This window comes from Alligator mississippiensis, chromosome 6 (assembly GCF_030867095.1).
Source record: "Alligator mississippiensis isolate rAllMis1 chromosome 6, rAllMis1, whole genome shotgun sequence".
Taxonomy (NCBI): Eukaryota; Metazoa; Chordata; order Crocodylia; family Alligatoridae; genus Alligator; species Alligator mississippiensis.
This window is the reverse complement of record NC_081829.1, coordinates 46,597,131-46,617,131: the sequence shown is the minus strand read 5'-3', so window position 1 is coordinate 46,617,131 and position 20,001 is coordinate 46,597,131. Positions and strand designations below refer to the sequence as shown.

The 20,001-nt window shown below is 47.4% G+C and overlaps 1 protein-coding gene across 1 annotated transcript in view; it reads right to left on the bottom strand.

Annotated features, from left to right (window-relative positions):
- The window catches only part of LOC106737154 (phytanoyl-CoA hydroxylase-interacting protein-like), a 100,481-nt gene extending 84,115 nt beyond the window's left edge, over positions 1-16,366 (bottom strand). The window contains exons 1-2 of the mRNA XM_059729843.1: positions 15,906-16,366; positions 15,379-15,456 (exon numbers count right to left, since the gene is read on the bottom strand). Of these exons, the coding sequence (XP_059585826.1) occupies positions 15,379-15,456; positions 15,906-15,912 (85 nt within the window). The 5' untranslated portion in view covers positions 15,913-16,366. The remainder of the gene's footprint in view (positions 1-15,378; positions 15,457-15,905) is intronic.
- Between the last annotated feature and the right edge of the window lie 3,635 nt (positions 16,367-20,001).

The following is a 20,001-nucleotide window of genomic DNA, read 5'->3' as shown; positions in this document are numbered from 1 at the left end:
TCGCCTTGGGTCCCCCACGATCCACTGGCTGGAAAATTGGCTCCGGGGTCGGACCCAGAGGGTAGTAATTGATGGAAGTCACTCATCGTGGTGTCCTGTGACCAGTGGGGTCCCCCAGGGCTCTGTCCTTGGACCCATACTGTTCAACATCTTCATTAACGATGTGGACACTGGAGTCAGAAGCGGACTGGCCAAGTTCGCCGATGACACCAAACTTTGGGGCAAAGCATCCACGCCAGAAGACAGGCGGGTGATCCAGGCTGACCTGGACAGGCTCAGCAAGTGGGCGGATGAGAATCTGATGGTGTTCAACGCCGATAAATGCAAGGTTCTCCACCTTGGGAAGAAAAACCCGCAGCATCCTTATAGGCTCGGCAGTGCTATGTTGGCTAGCACTATGGAAGAAAGAGACTTGGTGGTCATCATTGACCACAAGATGAACACGAGCCTGCAATGTGATGCTGCGGCTAGTAAAGCGACCAAAACGCTGGCTTGCATCCATAGATGCTTCTCAAGCAAATCCCGGGACGTCATTCTCCCCCTGTACTCGGCCTTAGTGAGGCCGCAGCTGGAGTACTGTGTCCAGTTTTGGGCTCCACAATTCAAAAAGGATGTGGAGAAGCTTGAGAGAGTCCAGAGAAGAGCCACGCGCATGATCAGGGGTCAGGGAAGCAGACCCTACGATGACAGGCTGAGAGCCCTGGGGCTCTTTACCCTGGAAAAGCGCAGGCTCAGGGGTGATCTGATGGCCACCTACAAGTTTATCAGGGGTGATCACCAGTATCTAGGGGAACGTTTGTTCACCAGAGCGCCCCAAGGGATGACGAGGACGAATGGTCACAAACTACTACAAGATCGTTTCAGGCTGGACGTAAGGAAAGAATTTCTTTACTGTCCGAGCCCCCAAGGTCTGGAGCAGCCTGCCGCCGGAGGTTGTTCAAGCGCCTTCATTGAACACCTTCAAGATGAAACTGGATGCTTATCTTGCTGGGATCCTATGACCCCAGCTGACGTCCTGCCCTTTGGGCGGGGGGCTGGACTCGATGATCTTCCGAGGTCCCTTCCAGCCCTAATGTCTATGTCTATGAAATTCAATAGGTTTTGGAACAGGCTTCAATAGCACTGAACAAATCCTGCAAAAATATTGCATTAATTGCCCCAAAATTCTTTATGATTTCACTTCTGTACTCAAACCCATTTTATAGGTGTTCTTTGCAAACACTTCTGTGAACCAGTTTGCTGATGATAAATTTTACAAAAACAGAAAACCGTAGCAAATTGAGAAAATCATTTTGCATTTGAGTAATGAGTAAGTAAAGACAGAAAATTCCTAAAGATAAGAATACAATGGAAAAATGTACCTCTTTTCTGTGGCTGCATGAATTAGGGACAGGTGGACTCAGATATGTCCTCAGTAAGAAAGAACTCAAATATTATATTCAATTTTGAAGCAGGTTTTGCATGTTTGGTTTTACTGGTCATCCAGATGGAAAATGTATTCTAAACATAACTTGTCAAAGCTTTTGTTTATATTCATTTTTCATGAAAATGAAAAACTCTGGAGGCTTCATTTCGGTGTTTGTAAGGTCAAGGGACTGATGAAGGAGAAAAGGTTTCAAGTTCCTAAGGTCAGATGCATTTCAAAGTTAAATATCAAAAGCAGCGTAAATCTGAACATAATTCTACAAATATAATCTCAAACCTCACAGATTGTCTCTAAAGCTAAGTGATTTGGAGAATGGCCAAAGAAGAGGAGAGAGAGAAAAAAATAAAGGGAAAGAGGAGAAATGGACATTTTAATTTCACAGACACAACACATGAATGATCAGAGCAGGATCAATTTTAAAAAACAAAATACTATTATGCATGTTTTTTACTGCCTTAGTGATAGTCCACATCAAGCCTAACATTAAATTCTTTTGGTTCCAATAATACTAGTATGCATTTCCAATTTTGCTATCACTAGACCAGATCGCAGAGTGAAACTGCTCCCATGTCTCCCTCCTGTTGAGTACAGTAGAATTCAACAGGATTTTTAAAGACTAGGAAATACAGGGCTTTAAAAAAGTAAACTATTTAATACAAATATCTATTTCATATTTTTTTCTTTACCTTTTTACAAAAGGGGAAAAAAAAATCAAATACACATGAATTTGGATTTATGACAAATTGGATTTATGACACATTATAACCTGCCTGACATCTGACTTCCAAGGTATCTCTCCACTATTCAGGCCCCCCCCACCACCCCGACAAATTGGATTTATGACACATTATAACCTGCCTGACATCTGACTTCCGAGGTCTCTCTCCACTATTCAGCACCCCCCCCCCCCCAGCCTGTCTCTTACCCATTGACTCCTCAATCTACATTTTCACTGACTACCTGTCTTGTATGCATACCGGACCAGCCTCTGGCTTCTTTACTTTTCATTCCATCCAGGAAGAGCACACACCAACTGCTGAAACTTCCTTAGCCTGATGAAGGGTTTTTGAACCCGAAAGCTTGCTTAATAATTGTTTTCCAGCTATTTAAGTTGGTCTCCTAAAAGATATCAGATTCACCCAAAGAACCTTGTCTCCAGGGCTGGAAGCTGGTCACAAATCAACACTGACCATGGTGTGAACCTCCCAGCTGTGAAAACATGGACACCTGGGTTCTATCTCCCTGCTGTGAAAGCTGGGACAGTTGAGAACCAAAGTGTTCAGGCCCAGAGGAATGAGCCTTTTCTGGTTCTCTAAGAGGATAGGGTGGGAGGGAGGGAGTAGGGGGCAGGTTGCTAGGGAGAATTCCCATTTCCTGCTGTGCCTTACTTTCAACAGTGCTCAGAAGTAGGTTCCCTGCCAAACAGTACCCAGGGACATATCAGTGAAAACCCACAGTTGTGACTGTTGGTTACACCTTGGCTATGGGACTCAGAAAAAAAAAAAGTCAGTGTCTTTTGGAGTCTGTTTGGGTGCTGTTTTGCATAAAGTGATACCTCATAAACATGCTGGCCCGGCCCCTCTCAGGAAACCAATGCAACCTTGAGGGATGGGATGGCCAGTTGACAATTAACCAGACTTATGGTCACTTAATGTAACACAAACTGCTAAGCCTCCAGCAACAGTAGGAGGTACCAGCCGTGACAACTCTACTTCATTCCAGGCCAGTGGCGCAAGGATTTGGGAGCGGGTGTTTGAGGCATGAGGTCAATGGGGAACATCGATAAATCATTATCATCACTCTTCCACAGGGACAAAGTGAATATCAGAGTAGGCAACCATATCCTTCCCCATGAGCATACCCCCAACTTATCAAGGAGTCACATTAGACCATTTCGTCCCCTATAAACATTACATTCAGAAGGTCACCAATAAAGTCTCTTCACAGGTCACTGCTTTAGAGTGCTGAGAACCACTGCACTTGCAATGGTATAGCCCCACCAGATTACTGTGCTCCTGTATGGTCCAGAGGTTGTGACACTAAAGAGTTTGACCCTGTACTTAACAGTGCGCTAAGACTCATAACAGGCTGAACAACTTGCACACACAGAGATGTATTCCCTGCACTCTAGGGCATTAGACCAAGTGACATAAGAAGACAGACCCTAACCGCTCCCCTGCTGCCAGGTTTCTGGGCCCGTGGAAAGCCCAGCAGGCTGGGTACTGTGGCCTTGTGTGTTGCACTACATTTAGATAAGGGTGCATTTCTGGAATCAAAAGTGAAAGTCTGTTCACTTGCTTATCAGTTCAATCTGTGCAGCTAAGACTAGCCTGCAAAGATTTAATCAATTCACCCTTTGCTTTTTTCAACCGGATTTTTGACCTTCTGTACTTAGCCAACAAGTCTAAACTGGTCTAAACCAGACCAAACCAGTCTGTGCCGTTCAAAACAGTTCAAAGTGATCTACACTGGTCCAAACCAGGCTCCACCAGTCTAAACTGGCCTATGCTAGTCCATACTGGTTTGTATTGGTCTAAAGCTGCCTAAACAAACCAAGTCAGACCAAGCCAAACTGGTCTACACCAAACTGGCAGTTTAGATCAAATCAGTCCTAACTGGCCTGTACCACTCCAGACTAGTTGAGACATCAGTCCAAATCAGTCCAAATTAAGTCTATCTAAAGGGGCACATGTAGACAACATGAAATTTCCCATTTACAGCAATTTGACTGCATTTGTGTTTGCATGACCCAGAATTTCCTGCCACTTTAAAGTCCATTTAGCGCCATATGCTAACACCACTCTGAGATGTTTTAGCCTGCATTGCTTTTGTGCTATGCTGCTCAATTTTGCTGCCAGTTTTGTTTGTGCAAACAGGCAGAGACTCCAAAGACTTGTAATTAATCCCCTTTTCCATGAGGGGCCACTGTGTTCCGGTCTTTAGCCAGTAGGTGGCGCTGTCTGTTCTTTTTTTTACCCTCTTCACTCCTAGCCCCTCCCTCCTCCACAGTCAGGTCATGTTGGGACATGTGTGCTTCCTTGCTTGTTTGCCTATCCTCTACTTTTAACAATTTTATTACTTTCTATCAAAGGTAAAATGATGGGGCAGAGAAATTTCATTTTCTACCCCCTCTTAATTGTTCCCACACCTATTATCTATGTCTTACCACCACCACCACCTGTGTACCCTCCTGTCCTCCAGCCTCGCCTCTCTCGGTACCCTCCACCTGCTGTGACCCCTTCGCACTCCATCGACTGCTAGTGCAGTAACCATGGCTCCCAATCGCTATGATGGCTATGACAGTACTGGGGGAATGGTAATTTTTCTGCAACTATATATTTTGAAACATTGTTGGAGGGAGTAAATGACTTCCTTCAACATTGCAACCTGAACTTGCATCACAATCCCTTCCACAGCTGTGAGACCAAGACACTGCCTGCCAGGCTCGGCAGCTGGGGTATGCAGTGTCCCAGATTATATTTAGGTAATATATCCCAAGACCCTGTGTGGAGGAGCGGGGGTGTGGTTGGCAAAGTCCATTTTTTCAACTGTGCACCAAGCACCCCCTCCTCTTCTTCTCTTTTCCTTTCTCCTCCAGAAAACTTTCATAGGTGGAACTCACCGGGGATGAGCCCACAGGCCACTGAGGAGGTTGAGGTCACTGCAACTACTCACTGTTTTTTTGGTTTGTTTTTTTTAAATGTACATGACAGACAACCCTCAGGGCACAGACAAGTGTTATCAGGTGTCACTTACCAATGGTGTAGTGTAGCACATTGCTACGTTGTAACACATTCCCCACTTTATCAGCCTGCAGTCTTTGCAAACCCTGGATTTTCATTGCTGTGGCCCCCAGGGACAAGTCTCATTCCTGGGATGAGTCCTTTTCTGCCCTTGCTGTGCCTTCTCTGCTCCCTCACCCACCTCAAACCTCCCTCATCAATACAGTGAATGCACACCATGACCTCTGCTCCCCCAATTTATAGTGCTTGAGGGGGACACCCCCCCCAGCAGCCTCATTTTGGTGTGGAAAACCAGATAGTCTGGTGCTGGACTGGAAAAGGTGTGAAAAGAAGGCGGAAAAGTTTTCAAAGTCCCTGGGTTTGTGTACAGGAAAAGCTGCAAACCCCAGGGCCTCACTGCCCCCACCCTAGGCCTCGCTCTGGAGTTTCACACAAGCCAGGCTGATGGGGGGTGACAGAGAAGGCATCCTTTGTCTGTGCAGGCCAGGCAGCAGCCCCTGTTTACCTACCCCTGCAGCCCCACCAGTGAGCCTCTTCAAGTGGCTGGTTTGTGGTTGCTTGCATAAAAGCAAGCCAGGTGGGAGGTGACAGAGGAGGCAGCCTTTGTCTATTCAGGCCAGGAAGCAGCCCCCCTGTTTACCTATCCCTGCAGCCCCCCGCCCCCCAGTGTACCTGTGCAAGTGGCTGGTTGGCGGTGGCTTGCAAAAAAGGAAGACAGGCTGGTGGAGGGTGACAGAAGAGGCAGAGATTGTTGTGTGCAAGCAAAGCTGCAAATTCCAGGCCACCCCCACCACCAAAAGGCCTTACTCAGGTGTTACACACACACACACACACCAGGAAGCTTTGTGTAGAGTGAGCCAAGAAAGGAAGGGGGGATATGGAGGCAGACACAGAAAGCTAGGAAACTATGAGCTTTTATTGCTTGCAACAGAGTATTGCAGCTGTTACTTGGGCTTCTTCGCCTTCACCCCACCATGACCCTGAACCGCCCCATCTCCCTGAAACACAGTGGCATGCTCCTGGCCCTGCTGGCAGTCATATGGCTCTGCGGTGACCCCACAGAGTTAGGGGTAACAGGCTCGTCTTGCACAGAGGCAAGAGGAGCAGACTGACTTTTCCCTTTCAGGAGTCATAGGTATTTCTCTAAGGCCTCCTTGAAAATGTCATTTGAACTATGAAACTCAGCACTGGACTTGTCGACTGCATCTTTCAAATTCCTCATGGTGTCCTTGCACTTCCTCGAGGATGGCACGGTCCTTATGCAGGGAGTCATGAAGTTCGTCCTGCCAGGCAGCTTTGCATTCTGCTCTGGCTACTGAGGAGTCTGCCAAAGCCTTGAATGAGGTTTCATGGGTCTGTCTTTGCTTGCTGAGAAAATCTTTGCAGTGCTCTGCTGAAGTGCAAGAGGGGTGCTGTTCCTGGCAGGTTGCGGCAGCTGATAAACAAGAAAAAAGCAATGGTTGCCATCCCCCCAAGAGGAGGAAAGTACACCCCTGCCACCATGCAGTGTACAAAATCCCGGCAGGCATGGAAAATGACCCTGTAAAACTGTAGCACCACTTGTACTGCCCAAAACTTATGAGTGCTCGCTGCTCTGGGAGAAACACATCCATGGCTGCCACTGCCTATGCTAGCTGCAACAAATTAATTAAAGCAAATAATTAGCTATCAAACCCGGCTGGCCTGCACCACCACCCAAAGAACATGGCAACCCACCTACAACACATGAATTTCCCCTCACCCCTCCTCCCTGGTACCCTAAACCCAACCAGCACAAAGCTGGGAATTGCCTGGCAGTGGCAAAAGGCACATTAAAAGAGACTTACCAGATGTTTCTTCCTGACCCCCCACCTCCTCTGATTCATTATCTATGCTACTCCATGGAATGGGGAGGCTAAGTGGGAATAACTCTAAGGTGACCAACGCTTCTTCCTGCAACTGGTCATCAGGAGGGAACACAGAGCAGCCTCTGAATGGCTGAGACATGGTTTCAACCTGAGGAGGGGCTGCTGCTGCCATCTCCTCCTCCGCCTCCACCTCCAGCCCAACCCCAGTGCTGAAAGTCTGCAAACCCGGGATGTCACCCACATCTCTGCAGAGAATGATGGACAGCTTGTCACAGAAGGGAGCAAGTGTGTGACATGCCCCAGAATAAGAGTTGGCATCTTTTGCTCTGTAAAATGCCAATCTGATGGACTTAATCTTGAACCAGACATGGGTCTAGACATGATTGTGCCCTCGCGCTTGCATGCCTTTTGCGATCTCAACATAAACAGGTTTATTCTTCCTACTCTCCAGCTTGTCTATGATCCTTTGCTCTGACCAAATGTTGATTAAGTCCTCCAGTACTTCCCGGCTCCAGTTGGATCCATGGGTGTTGGAGGTATGCTGTTTTACTGTAGAATGCTTCAAGAAGTCCTCAACAGGAATAGGACACTTAAGGCAAAGGATGTAGTTGTCATGGGTGATCTAAATTACCTGGACATCTGCTGGGAGGAGCAGTCAGCCAGGTCGGACCGTTCTAGGAGATTCCTGGCCGAGATACAGGACCTCCACTTAACCCAGGAGGTGCACAGTCCCACCAGAGGAAATGCCTTGTTGGACCTGGTCCTGGCCACAGGCGATGATCTAGTAAGGGGGCTCCAGGTCCTGGACCACTTGGGTGATAGCGATCATCGCTTGCTGGAATTCATCATCCAGCACAGGGTGTCAAGGGCCTACAGCAAGGCGGTAGCCCTAGACTTCAGGAGGGCCAACTTCAATGAGTTGAGGAGATTGGTGGGAGAGGCACTGGGGTTCTCGAGGGCAGGGGAACTCAGTGCCCAAGATGAGTGGTCGTTCCTTGAGACAATACTCAGGGCCCAAGAGGTGACAATCACAACAAGAAGCAAGGGGGGCAAGAGTACCCGAAAGCCTCCCTGGCTCACCAAGGAAGTCCGGGAATACCTGGTTGCCAAAAGGCAGAGTACACCCAGTGGAAGGGGGGGGATTATCTCCAAAGAAGAGTATACCTCCACTGCTCGGGTCTGTAGGGGGGCTGTTAGGAAAGCTAAGGCAGACATAGAGCTAGGACGAGTGTCCAAGATCAAGGATAATAAAAAGTCCTTTTTCAAATATATAGGAAGGATGAAGAAAGTGCCGGGAAATGTGGGGCCCCTGCAAGATACGCTGGGCAATCTAGTGGTTGCACCAGAAGAGAAGGCAGACATCTTTAACAAATTCTTCACCTCCGTTTTCTTGGGCAGGGACTGGGACTCCCCCACTGTGATTCCAAACGGACTCGAGGGGAATGCCCCAAGACCTAAGGTTGAGGAGGACCGGGTTAGAGTGCTTCTGGAGGGGCTGGAGGTGTTCAAGTCAGCAGGTCCAGATGCTCTCCACCCCAGGGTGTTGAGGGAGCTAGTAGGGGTTATTGTAGGGCCCTTGGCATGGCTTTATGAGCGCTCATGGTGCTCGGGCCAGGTGCCAGATGATTGGAAGATAGCCAATGTGGTCCCCATCTTTAAAAAAGGGAGGAGGGAGGACCCGGGCAACTATAGGCCCGTCAGTCTGGGGAAACTGTTTGAGAAGATCATCAAGGAGCACATCTGTGATGGGCCGGCATCAGGGGTGATGCTGAGGGGCAACCAGCACGGTTTCATTAGGGGCAGCTCATGTCAGACCAACCTGATTGCCTTTTACGATCAGGTCACAAAAGCACTGGATGCAGGTGTCGCCGTGGATGTAGTCTTTCTGGACTTCAGCAAGGCCTTTGACACTGTCTCTCACCCCATCCTCGTTGAAAAACTGGGCAGCGGGGTCCCCCAGGGCTCGGTCCTTTGGCCCGCACTGTTTAATTTCTTTATCAGCGATTTGGACGATGGGGTGAAAAGCAACCTGTTCAAATTCACTGATGATACCAAAATCTGGGGTGAGGTGGGCACGCTAGCAGGGAGGGAAAGACTGCAGAAATACCTGGATAGGTTGCAAGAGTGGGCTGACAAAAACAGGATGCGTTTCAATACTGACAAGTGCAGGGTGCTGCACTTAGGCAGTAGTAACTGGCAACACACTTATAAGATGGGAAACTCCCTTCTTGAGAGCACGGAGGCAGAAAGGGATCTTGGAGTCATCACTGACTCCAAGATGAACGTTGGCCGACAATGCGAGGTCACGGTCGGCAGAGCTAACCGGACCCTATCGTGCATCAACAGGTTCATCTCAAGTAGGGCCAAGGAGGTGATCCTCCCCCTCTATGTGACACTGGTCAGGCCACAGCTGGAATACTGTGCCCAGTTCTGGGTGCCCCACTTCAAGAGGGATGTGGACAACATTGAGAGGGTCCAGAGGAGGGCCACATGCATGATCCGGGGACAGCAGGGCAGACCCTACAATGAGAGGCTATGGGACCTGAGCCTGTTTAGCCTTCACAAGAGAAGGCTGCGGGGGGACCTTGTGACTGTCTATAAACTCATTAGGGGGGACCAGAAGGGTTTGGGGGAGACCTTGTTTCCCCCCCGCGCCCCCCGGGATAACAAGAAATAATGGCCACAAGTTGTTGGAGCGTAGGTTCAGATTAGGCATCCGTAGGAACTACTTCACAGTTAGGGTGGCTAGGATCTGGAACCAACTTCCAAGGGAAGTGGCGCTGGCTCCTACTCTGGGGGTCTTTAAGAAGCAGCTCGATGCCTACATGGCTGGGGTCACTTGAGCCCAGTTTCTCTCCTGCCCAGGCAGGGGGTCGGACTTGAAGATCTACAAGGTCCCTTCCGACCCTACTTCTATGATACTACACTTTTCAGTGGCAAGTTGTGCAATTTCTGCTCTTACAAGTTACACAGTGTACACAGGGGAGCAAAGCGAACAAGTGGAATCTGACTGGGCTCTGTTGATAAACCTCAGGAGGACCAGCAAAATCCATAAGATGTGGGCCCATGAGAGCAGCTCAGTCTGGTAGAAGTGAATCGTCTTGACCACTTGGAATGACCAGCAGTGACTGGAGATGTTCTGAATGAAAAGGGATACATTCTACCATATCGTCTCGATGGTGGGCCCACACATCACGAGGCAAGACACAAACGTGCATTGGTCCATCCCACCAGACAAGAGGGTTGCAATGGCCATCATGAAGCTAGCCAGCCCATCCAGCCTTCGCTACACTGCCAACCAGTTTGGCGTGGCTGCCTTCACCGTGGGGCAGGCGACTCATAAGGTATGCCAGCTGCTTAGGAACATCACTAATAACAAAGTTATCTTCCTGGCAAATCCACAACAAATGATGGATAGCTTTAATGAGAAGGGGTTCCCAAACTGTGTGGGGGCTTTAGACAGCACTCACATCCCAGTGCTGTGCCCTACAGGAAAGGATATGCCTCATAGATTCATAGATGTTAGGGTTGGAAGGGACCTCAATAGATCATCGAGTCCGACCCCCTGCATAAGCAGGAAAGAGTGCTGGGTCTAGATGACCCCAGCTAGATACTCATCTAACCTCCTCTTGAAGACCCCCAGGGTAGGGGAGAGCACCACCTCCCTTGGGAGCCCGTTCCAGACCTTGGCCACTCGAACTGTGAAGAAGTTCTTCCTAATGTCCAATCTAAATCTGCTCTCTGCTAGCTTGTGGCCATTGTTTCTTGTAACCCCCGGGGGCGCCTTGGTGAATAAATACTCACCAATTCCCTTTTGCGCCCCCGTGATGAACTTAAAGGCAGCCACAAGGTTGCCTCTCAACCTTCTCTTGCGGAGGCTGAAAAGGTCCAGTTTCTCTAGTCTCTCCTCATAGGGCTTGGTCTGCAGGCCCTTGACCATACGAGTTGCCCTTCTCTGGACCCTCTCCAGGTTATCCGCATCCTTCTTGAAGTGTGGCGCCCAGAATTGCACGCAATACTCCAAATGCGGTCTGACCAGCGCCCTATAGAGGGGAAGTTTCACCTCCCTGGACCTATTCGTCATGCATCTGCTGATGCACGATAAAGTGCCATTGGCTTTTCTGATGGCTTCGTCACACTGCCGGCTCATGTTCATCTTGGAGTCCACTAGGACTCCAAGATCCCTTTCCACCTCTATGCCACCCAGCAGGTCATTCCCTAGGCTGTAGGTGTGCTGGACATTTTTCCTCCCTAGGTGCAGCACTTTGCATTTCTCCTTGTTGAACTGCATCCTGTTGTTTTCTGCCCACTTGTCCAACCTGTCCAGGTCTGCCTGCAGCTGTTCCCTGCCCTCTGGCTTGTCCACTTCTCCCCATAGCTTTGTGTCATCTGCAAACTTGGACAGAGTACATTTGACTCCCTCGTCCAAGTCACTGATGAAGACATTAAAGAGTATCGGTCCAAGGACCGAACCCTGCAGGACCCCACTGCCCACACCCTTCCAGGTCGAGACCGACCCATCCACCACGACTCTTTGGGTGTGACCCTCTAGCCAATTTGCCACCCACCGGACTGTGTAGTCATCCACATCACAGCCTCTTAACTTGTTCACCAGTATGGGGTGGGATACCGTATCAAAGGCCTTCCTGAAGTCTAAGTATACAACATTCACCCCTCCTCCTGTGTCCAGGCGTTTCGTAACCTGGTCATAGAAGGAGACTAGATTGGTCAGGCACGATCTGCCTGCCACAAACCCGTGCTGGTTTCCCCTCAGCATAATTTGCCCTGCCGGGCTCTCACAAATGTGAGCCTTGATAATTTTTTCAAAGACCCAGGACCTTTTTTTTCAAAGACCTCATGATCCTGTAAGCTGTGGTGGACCACCAGGGCTCGTTCATTAACATTTTTACAGGGTGGGCCAGCAGCGCGCATGACGCGCGGGTGTTCCAAAACTCCCCTCTGGCTGACATCACGGAGAAAGGAGACTACGCACCTGGCATGGAGGAGAGAATGATTCGGGGTGTCACCGTTCCCCCCGTCATACTAGCGGATGCTGCCTACCCCCTAAAGCCCCGGTTCATGAAGCCTTATGGAGGGAACATCACGGACCCGCAGACATTCATTTTTAACTACCACCTCAGCAGTTGCAGGATGGCAGTGGAATGTCTCTTTGGATTACTGAAAGGATGATGGAGGGTGCTTACGTGCTGGCTCGACATGGATGCAGAAAATCTAATGCCCTTTACTTTGGAGCCTGCATGCTGCACAATATCTATGAGATCCAAGGAGAGGTTTTCAAGGACTTGTGGGAACAAAAAGTGCGATAGGTGGTGGAAAAACAACAGAGATGTGAAGCAGCAGCACAGGGAGCAAGGAAAGGCTGGTGGGGCAGCCCTTGTGTGAGATTGGTTTGCACAATACATTGCTGAGAACATCCACTAGGGAGTGCTTTGTTCCAAAATAAATTATTTTTTCTTTTACACTTTAAAAAAATCTGTGTCTGTCTACAGTGGTTTGCGGGAGGGGGGCATTACGCACCGTCACCCACATCTAATGAGCCCATTCCTCTTCGCGGGCTGGGGTGGGTCATTCCAAAAACATTTATAAAACAATTCACAACAAACCTCCAAAAGCCACAGTACTTGGGCAGGAAATGGGAGGGTTCCAATGGGAAACTGGTTTTGGGGAGGGGGCATTACACACCATCACCCACATCTGGGAGGGAAAGATTCACCCACACGGCTTGTCTTTTGGGACTGGGATGGGCTCCTTGTGATCACATACTGATGGAGAGAAAGACCAGATCAAACTCGCACAGCCCAAACAGTCCAAACCAATCTAAACTAATCCAACCTGGTTGAAAACAGTCTAAACTAGCCTAAATTGATTCCAACTCATCATGGGCAACTGGTGCTGCCTTAGTCGGGGGGGGGGCGGGCACATGTGTCCCCCTTGTGACCAGTCCCGTGACCGGGAGGGGGTGTCCCCCCGTAGCTGCAATCTTGCTGCCTGGGGGAAACCCCGGTGGCTAATCCCATGACAGCCAATTGCTACAGCCAATTACTGCAACTGCTTCTGGGAGTGTCTGTGGCCACTTCTGGGAGCAGCTGCAGTGATCGGCCGGTACTTGCAGGGAGGGCACTGGCACTCCTACCTGCCCCCCTGCCCATTGCCTAAGCAGTGAGTGTGGCCAGTCAAGGGGTGCACCAACGCTCTCAGGAGGTTCATGTGCACCCCCATGCATCACCACTGCAACTCATCTAAACCAGTTCAAACCTGTCTAAACTAGTTCAGCAGTCTAAACTGTTTCAAACTGATCTAAATAGTTTCAAATTGGTCTAAAACAGTTCAAACTACTTCAATCTGATTCAAACTGGTGTACACTGGAGCTGACAATCCCTTTCTGATTCATGTAGGCATTAGATTCAAAATTGCCTTAAACCAGGTTTAAAGGCTCCAACACTGCCAAATGGGACAGATAGTGCAGTTTTAATCAAACCAGTTCAAATTATGTGAACTGGTTCAAAGACATCTATAGTTCTCTAAACAAGTTTAAATCAGTCTAAACTACTCCAAACCAGTCAAAACCTGTCTAAACTCATTCAAACTGGTCTAAACCAGAGACATGAAGTCAACTGACTCCCTTAGCACTGCCTGTCTTGTATAATCAAGTACTAAATAAATGTGCAGTACCCAGATTTACTGCGCAGTAGCCTTTTAAGTGAGGCTACTTCACAGTAGCCTAATAGTGTGCAATAGCATATTAGCATTGTTAGTGATATGATACAATACTGTGCAGTATTATTTGGCGACTGCACTGACAGCATCTTGTGTAGCCATGCCCACTACTCACTGTCCTATGGTGGAGTAAATTAATCTACTTTACCCTAATTGCAGTGTATGTATAGATGGTAAAGCTTTACTGTGCATTAAATTAATTTATTGCGCAGTGAAACGCACATATAGATGCACCCAGTAGGTATTTATGTTCACAGGCATATACATTTCCTAATTTCATATTTAAAATATCAAGAATTGTCATTTAGAACTTTTTATTAAAGAACTAGATCTGCACATTTCCTAATGAGATACATTCAATAAGCCTATTTATATACAGCTCTTTACATTCAGGAGACTATTATTAAAAGCATAAGAAAGAGAAGTTTTTTCCTGTTGAAAGTTTAAATTCTGTATATGTAGAAAACTCAAGAAAACAGTTTACCATACTGCATTTAAGTCACAACTCCAAGATGAAGAAATATTGTACTAGAAAATAAGCCACCCAAATATATTTAACTACATACAATTCAGGTCAAGGAAATAATAAATATGAACAAAAACATGGTTACAATGAGCTTTTCATAAAATATTTACATTCTGTTAAATAAGACCTTTCAGTTAATATTTAAAAATATGAATCCATTTCTATGGTTCACCTAGTGTGAAATATCTTGATTTATTTTTATATAAATACTAAAGGTGAAGGCTCCATTAAATCTAAGTATATGATTTTGGACCCAGAATGTCCTCTTTGCTGCAGAGAGAAAAATACTCATATTTATGACTTTATTGTGATTTAGGATTAGTTTGTAGCCATTTTATCTTAAAATATCATTTTATTTTAAGAAGCTTTAAAACATGAATTGCAAGTACTAAACTGAATTCCATAAACAAGGTGGCCTGCTGTAAAATTAGATTTGATATAAAAAGTGATCTGCAATATATATAGGATTTGTTTATACAAGCTTGACTCCAATTTCTTTGTCAATCAGAAATGGCCTGAACTTACTGTCATACATATACAATAGTCAAATAAAAAAATAAGTAAATGCACACAAACTTGCCCATATTAGATTCAGAGGGTTTTCAATATTCATGAATTAGAAATACAGGAAACAAAAGGTCTTTGAGGTTTTAAGATGGTTAACTAATACAGCAATATTTAATTTTCATTTTGCAGTGCTCCAGTACCCAGCCAGAATTGTAAGACTGTAGAGACATAAGATTTCACCTCCTCCACTCCCTTGCAACAAAAGTTGCAGAGTTAAGAATCACAAACAGGTCTGTCATTACATCCAGTATTATGCGCTGTTTTACACATGGGCATACACAGACATTAAAAGGGGAGCATGTTAAACTGGTCTGCTAGTATCTTATATATGCAAGTGTTCAAGTTCAAGAAGCTGGTGACAGCTATGCAAATCATGAGTATTAATATTTGGACTGGTACACCATTTAGGCATATGAACCACACTAGAGAGCAAGACTAATCTTCCGTCCAGAAGAGGACAACATTTCTTAGCCTCCTCCCCATAACCCACATAGCCAACCCCCTTCCCTACCCCTGATCCATGTCACTTACTCATGCAATAGAAGCAGCCATAACTCGAGGAAGAAATGGAAAATCTGATTACCCAGATGCAGTCAGTCAATCTTTCTCCTGTGGATTTCACATGAAAAAAGCAGTTGGCTTTGAATGCTGATTTGCAGTAAGTCTCCAACACAATTGTATTACTTGAAGGATGGGCAGAGAGTTTATTTTTTTAAATGTATATAGGCATGTAGAAGCCAGGCAACTAAACAGAACAAAATTCCTAAGAAAAATGGATTACACTTGCCCATGTAAATTACTAAGTTTGAAAGCTTAGTGGCATGCCCAGTCCAGAAATTATTTGGCTCCCTTGATTGCCCTCACATAAATTCAGTCTGTCCCTTTCTGCTATAAATGCCTGCCTTCCATTAATTATTTAGGACCACCTCTCCCCTCTTCCACATGTCTCAGTTCTGGCTGCCCTACTTTATTCAAACTCCTTTCAGGTCCCCTTTTCCCTAGCTCTCTTTTCCTTCACTCCCCACCCCTTTGTTTTTCTCCTCCACAGAGTCCATTACCTTTCATGCAGGTTGGGCTGGATGAGCTCCTTGCTAAACAGCTGCAGTTGTTTTTGCCGGTTGGGGCAACTTCTCCCAGCCTTTGTTCTTCCTCTACTGACTACTCAGCACTCTTTCCTTAGCTCCACCCCTTCCCTCATTAGAGAAGAGGAGACATGCTGATATCAGGGCTATGGGCTGACTGTGAGGAAGAAGAAACTCTCAGTTCTGCCCAGCTAGCCAAAAGCTAGAGGCACTTGGTGAGGAAGCAGGGGAGGCAAGGGGAAGAATGGCAAAAAACAGGCTGAAAAGCCATTGATCCAACCAAAACCTCTGCAGATCTAGATCTGGAATTCATATTATAAAGATAATCTGCACTCTCAAATTTTTGCAGATCAAGTGGTATCCTTCCCATCTGCGGATACTATAACTCTCTCCCAGTACCAAAATTAGTGGGCTGCGGAGGCAGGGGAGGAAGCAGAGGAGGAGGTTCCTCTGCAACCAAGCTCCATGCTTTCCAGCTGTCCTGATATCCACAGTACATATAAATTATTTGGTGGCCTTTGTTATCACCCTTTGGCAGATACCCAGAGGACTTTCTGTACAACTGCGCGCATTGTACTGCAAGGGTATAAACACTGGCTTGCCCAGAGCATTTTCTATAATTCTGGAGGAAATCCATGAACATCAGAGACTGGGGTGAGCTAGGCATGTTAATACCAGTGAGCTAATGTTGCCTGTATCCTTCTTCCCAGTCTCCTCAATAGGCATGGAAGTCTTCTAGGGTAAGATAATAAAGTACACGTGAGGTTCTCTGGTTTTGGGACAGTTTTTCTAATAGTGAACTGGTGGTGAGTATTTTCCAGAATCATGCCCCTGACAGGGATAAGCTGAGAAGAAAGGAAATATATATCAAAGTAAAAAATGAGGACAGCAAGAACATAGAGAAAATAAGAAAGTTCTGGTAAAGCAAGTACATAAAAATATGTTGTGGGGGAAGGGAATGCAGAGTAAAAGAGAGCACTGAATAAAATAACCCCCCAAACCAGGAGAAATGCAAATGGGAAAATGGAGAAAAATCACAGGACACAATTGTAAAGAAAGGGAATGAGATTGACAGACCATGGCAAAAATAAATCATAAATTTAAAATAGGCTTTAAAAAATAAATAAGGGAAATATATAAAAAGAAAAAAAAAAGGTAATGGAAAGAAAACCAAAACACAAGTAATTTTTTAAGGTCAGAAGAGTTCACATGGAAATATCCTAAGGGTTTTTCTACCCTGGCTTTACACAACATAGGAATGAAGAACAAAACATTTTAAAGGATTTAAATGCAGTAGGGATCCAAGGCCCTTTCCCTAGATTCATAGATTGTAGAGTCGGAAGGGACACTGAAGGATCATCGTGTCCGACCCCCTGCCCCAGGCAGGAAAGAGGACTGAGGTCAGACAACCCCAGCCAGGTGCCTATCTAGCCTCCTCTTGAAGACCTCCAAGTTAGGGGATAGTACCACCTCTCTTGGCAGCCCATTTCAGATTCTGGCCACCCTTACTGTGAAAAATGTCTTCCTAATATCTAACCTGAATCTACTCTCCACTAGTTTGTACCCATTATTCCTAGTTATTCCTAGGGGTGCCCTGGTAAATAGAGCATCTCCAATTCTCTGTTGTCCTCCCTTATAGGCTGCTATGAGGTCTCCCTTCAGACATCTCTTGTGAAGGCTGAAGAGATCCAGATCCCTCAACCTCCCCTAGTAGGGTCTTGCATGGAGGCCACCAATCATACAAGTGGCCCTCCTCTGGACCCTCTCCAGATTCTCTGCATCCCTCTTGAAGTGTGGCGCTCAAAACTGGACACAGTACTCCAATTGTGGCCTGACCAATGCCGCATAGAGGGGGAGCATCACCTCCCTCGATCTGTTGGTCATGCAGCTGTTAATGCACAATAAGGTGCAACTGGCTTTGTTGATAGCTTTGTTACACTGCCGGCTCATGTTCATCTTGGAGTCAACTATGACTCCAAGATCCTTATTTCTTTTCAGCAATAAATTAGTATAGGCCAAAGCCACTATATTTTGTGATCTTGTCACCCAGATCACTTGAAATATGTACTCCTGTATAGAACAAGCTAGGAGTCGCTTTGGACTGTGAATACTACATTTATAGGGTTGCCAACCCTTCTGGATTGGCCAGGAGTCTACTGGAATCGGCATCGATCTCCCAGAGACTATTGAAAGCAACCTGGGAGATTGATATTGTGAATGGGTTGAACAGTACAATTAATGACTGGAGGTGCACACATCAGTCCCAAATTGGATCAGCACTGATCTAAGGAAAATAGACAGTATAGCCAATCAACTTTTCTTTGGCTGATGTAGCCAATAATGTCACTGATAAACGCCCTGTGCATGTGTGCAGCTGCAGCACAGCATGCAGGTGGCCAGGAGTGCAGCCTGGAAGCATTGAGAGCAGCTGGGTCCAGCTGGTAAGTCTGTTGTGGGGGAAGGTATGTGGGGGTGTGCGGATTGAGGCTTCAGCAGTGAGGAAGGCAGTGGGCTTGGGGCAGGCACTGCACAGCCAGGGCGGGGTGTGGGATGGAGTCGCAAGCAGCTCATTCAGGTGGCACCCATTGCTGTACACACCGTAGGAGGGGGGGCATAGGGGTGTGTGCTCCAGGATCTGCACATGGGGCGGAAGCAGGCTACCACTCTGGGATGGGGTTGGGGGCAGTGCCAGGTCCTTCCCAGTAGGGGCTGGGTCGGGCCTGCATTCAGGGCAGGCAGTGGCAGCACTGGGAGGGAGATCTATGGTGAATTTTGGGGTGGCTGCAGCTTCCCTCCTCCACCCGTAGCCCCTCTCCCAGCACCACCACCACCCAAACCGAGCACAGCCCTGGCCCAGCCCCCTGCTAGGAAGAGGCCAGAGCTGCCCTTGGCTCCAGCACTCAGTGGCAACCCACCCTTACCCTATGTACAGATCTGGTAGCATGCAGCCCCCATGCCCTCCCAGGGTCTGTTTAGTGGCAGAAGTTGCCCCTCCTCCCTGTGCCACCCAGACAAGCTGCTCGTGGCTCCATCCCACACCCTGTCCTGACAGTGTAACACCTGCCCCTGCCCCTACCCCTGTCCCAGTCCCACTCCCTCCCTCCCTGCAGGGACCTCGATCTGCCCTCCCCACACCCGTTCCCTCTTCCCTTGCCCTTCCCCCACAACAGACTTATCAGCCAGATACTGCTCTCCATGCTGCCATGCTGCATATCGGCAATCAGATCAGTATTGGCCAATATGGCTCCTTAAAAATTGGCCATTGGTATCAGCCCAAAAAATCTCTATTGATGCATTAGTAACATTATGTTGTTGGGGTGGGGGGTGGGAAACAAAACTCCTGGAATAGCTTCAGCCAGAGTTGGCAACCCTATATATTTACTACACAGAGATAAACAAAGAATAATAGAAAAATAGGGCTGGAAGGTACCTCAGGTAGTCATCTAACACAACTCCCTGCTCAAGGCAGTGTTAAGAGAATAATTAATTAGTGGAATAATTAATCCTACTTATATGGGATAGTAAGTCACACAGGCCTTCTATCAGACCCTAGAAGAACACCAACTCTGTTCTGTAAAGGACACAACACACAAGGTAGAAGTGAAACAAGGTGTGCGGGCCGGGAGCGGTCCGAGGCCCTCGGGGACGCGCGGCGGGCTGTGGCCAGCATCCCTGGCACGCGGGTCAGGGAATGCAGGCTGGCGGACTAGAATTAGGCACGGACGCATAGCGGTTGATTAAAGATTATTTTACTTACACCGTAGATGGTCACCGTGCAGGCAGGAAAACTTGCTTGACTTGCAGTTACAGATAGGAAAGAAGAGCGGACAAGAGTTCTAATCTCGTGAACTCTAGCCCAATCCGGCTGAAGGCTCTAAAACGGTGAGCCTGTCGTGTCAACCGAAGAAAACAACTCGGAGAAGAGCTGTGTATACACTCACACGAAGTTTGCTAGGCTTCGTGGAACTTGCGCACAGGGAAGGGGTTCGTCGAGGGATCACGCTCGGCGACGGGGAGAGGCCAGAGGTTGATCAGACCCCTATAGCCTTCTTAAGGTACACGCTGGGTCCGT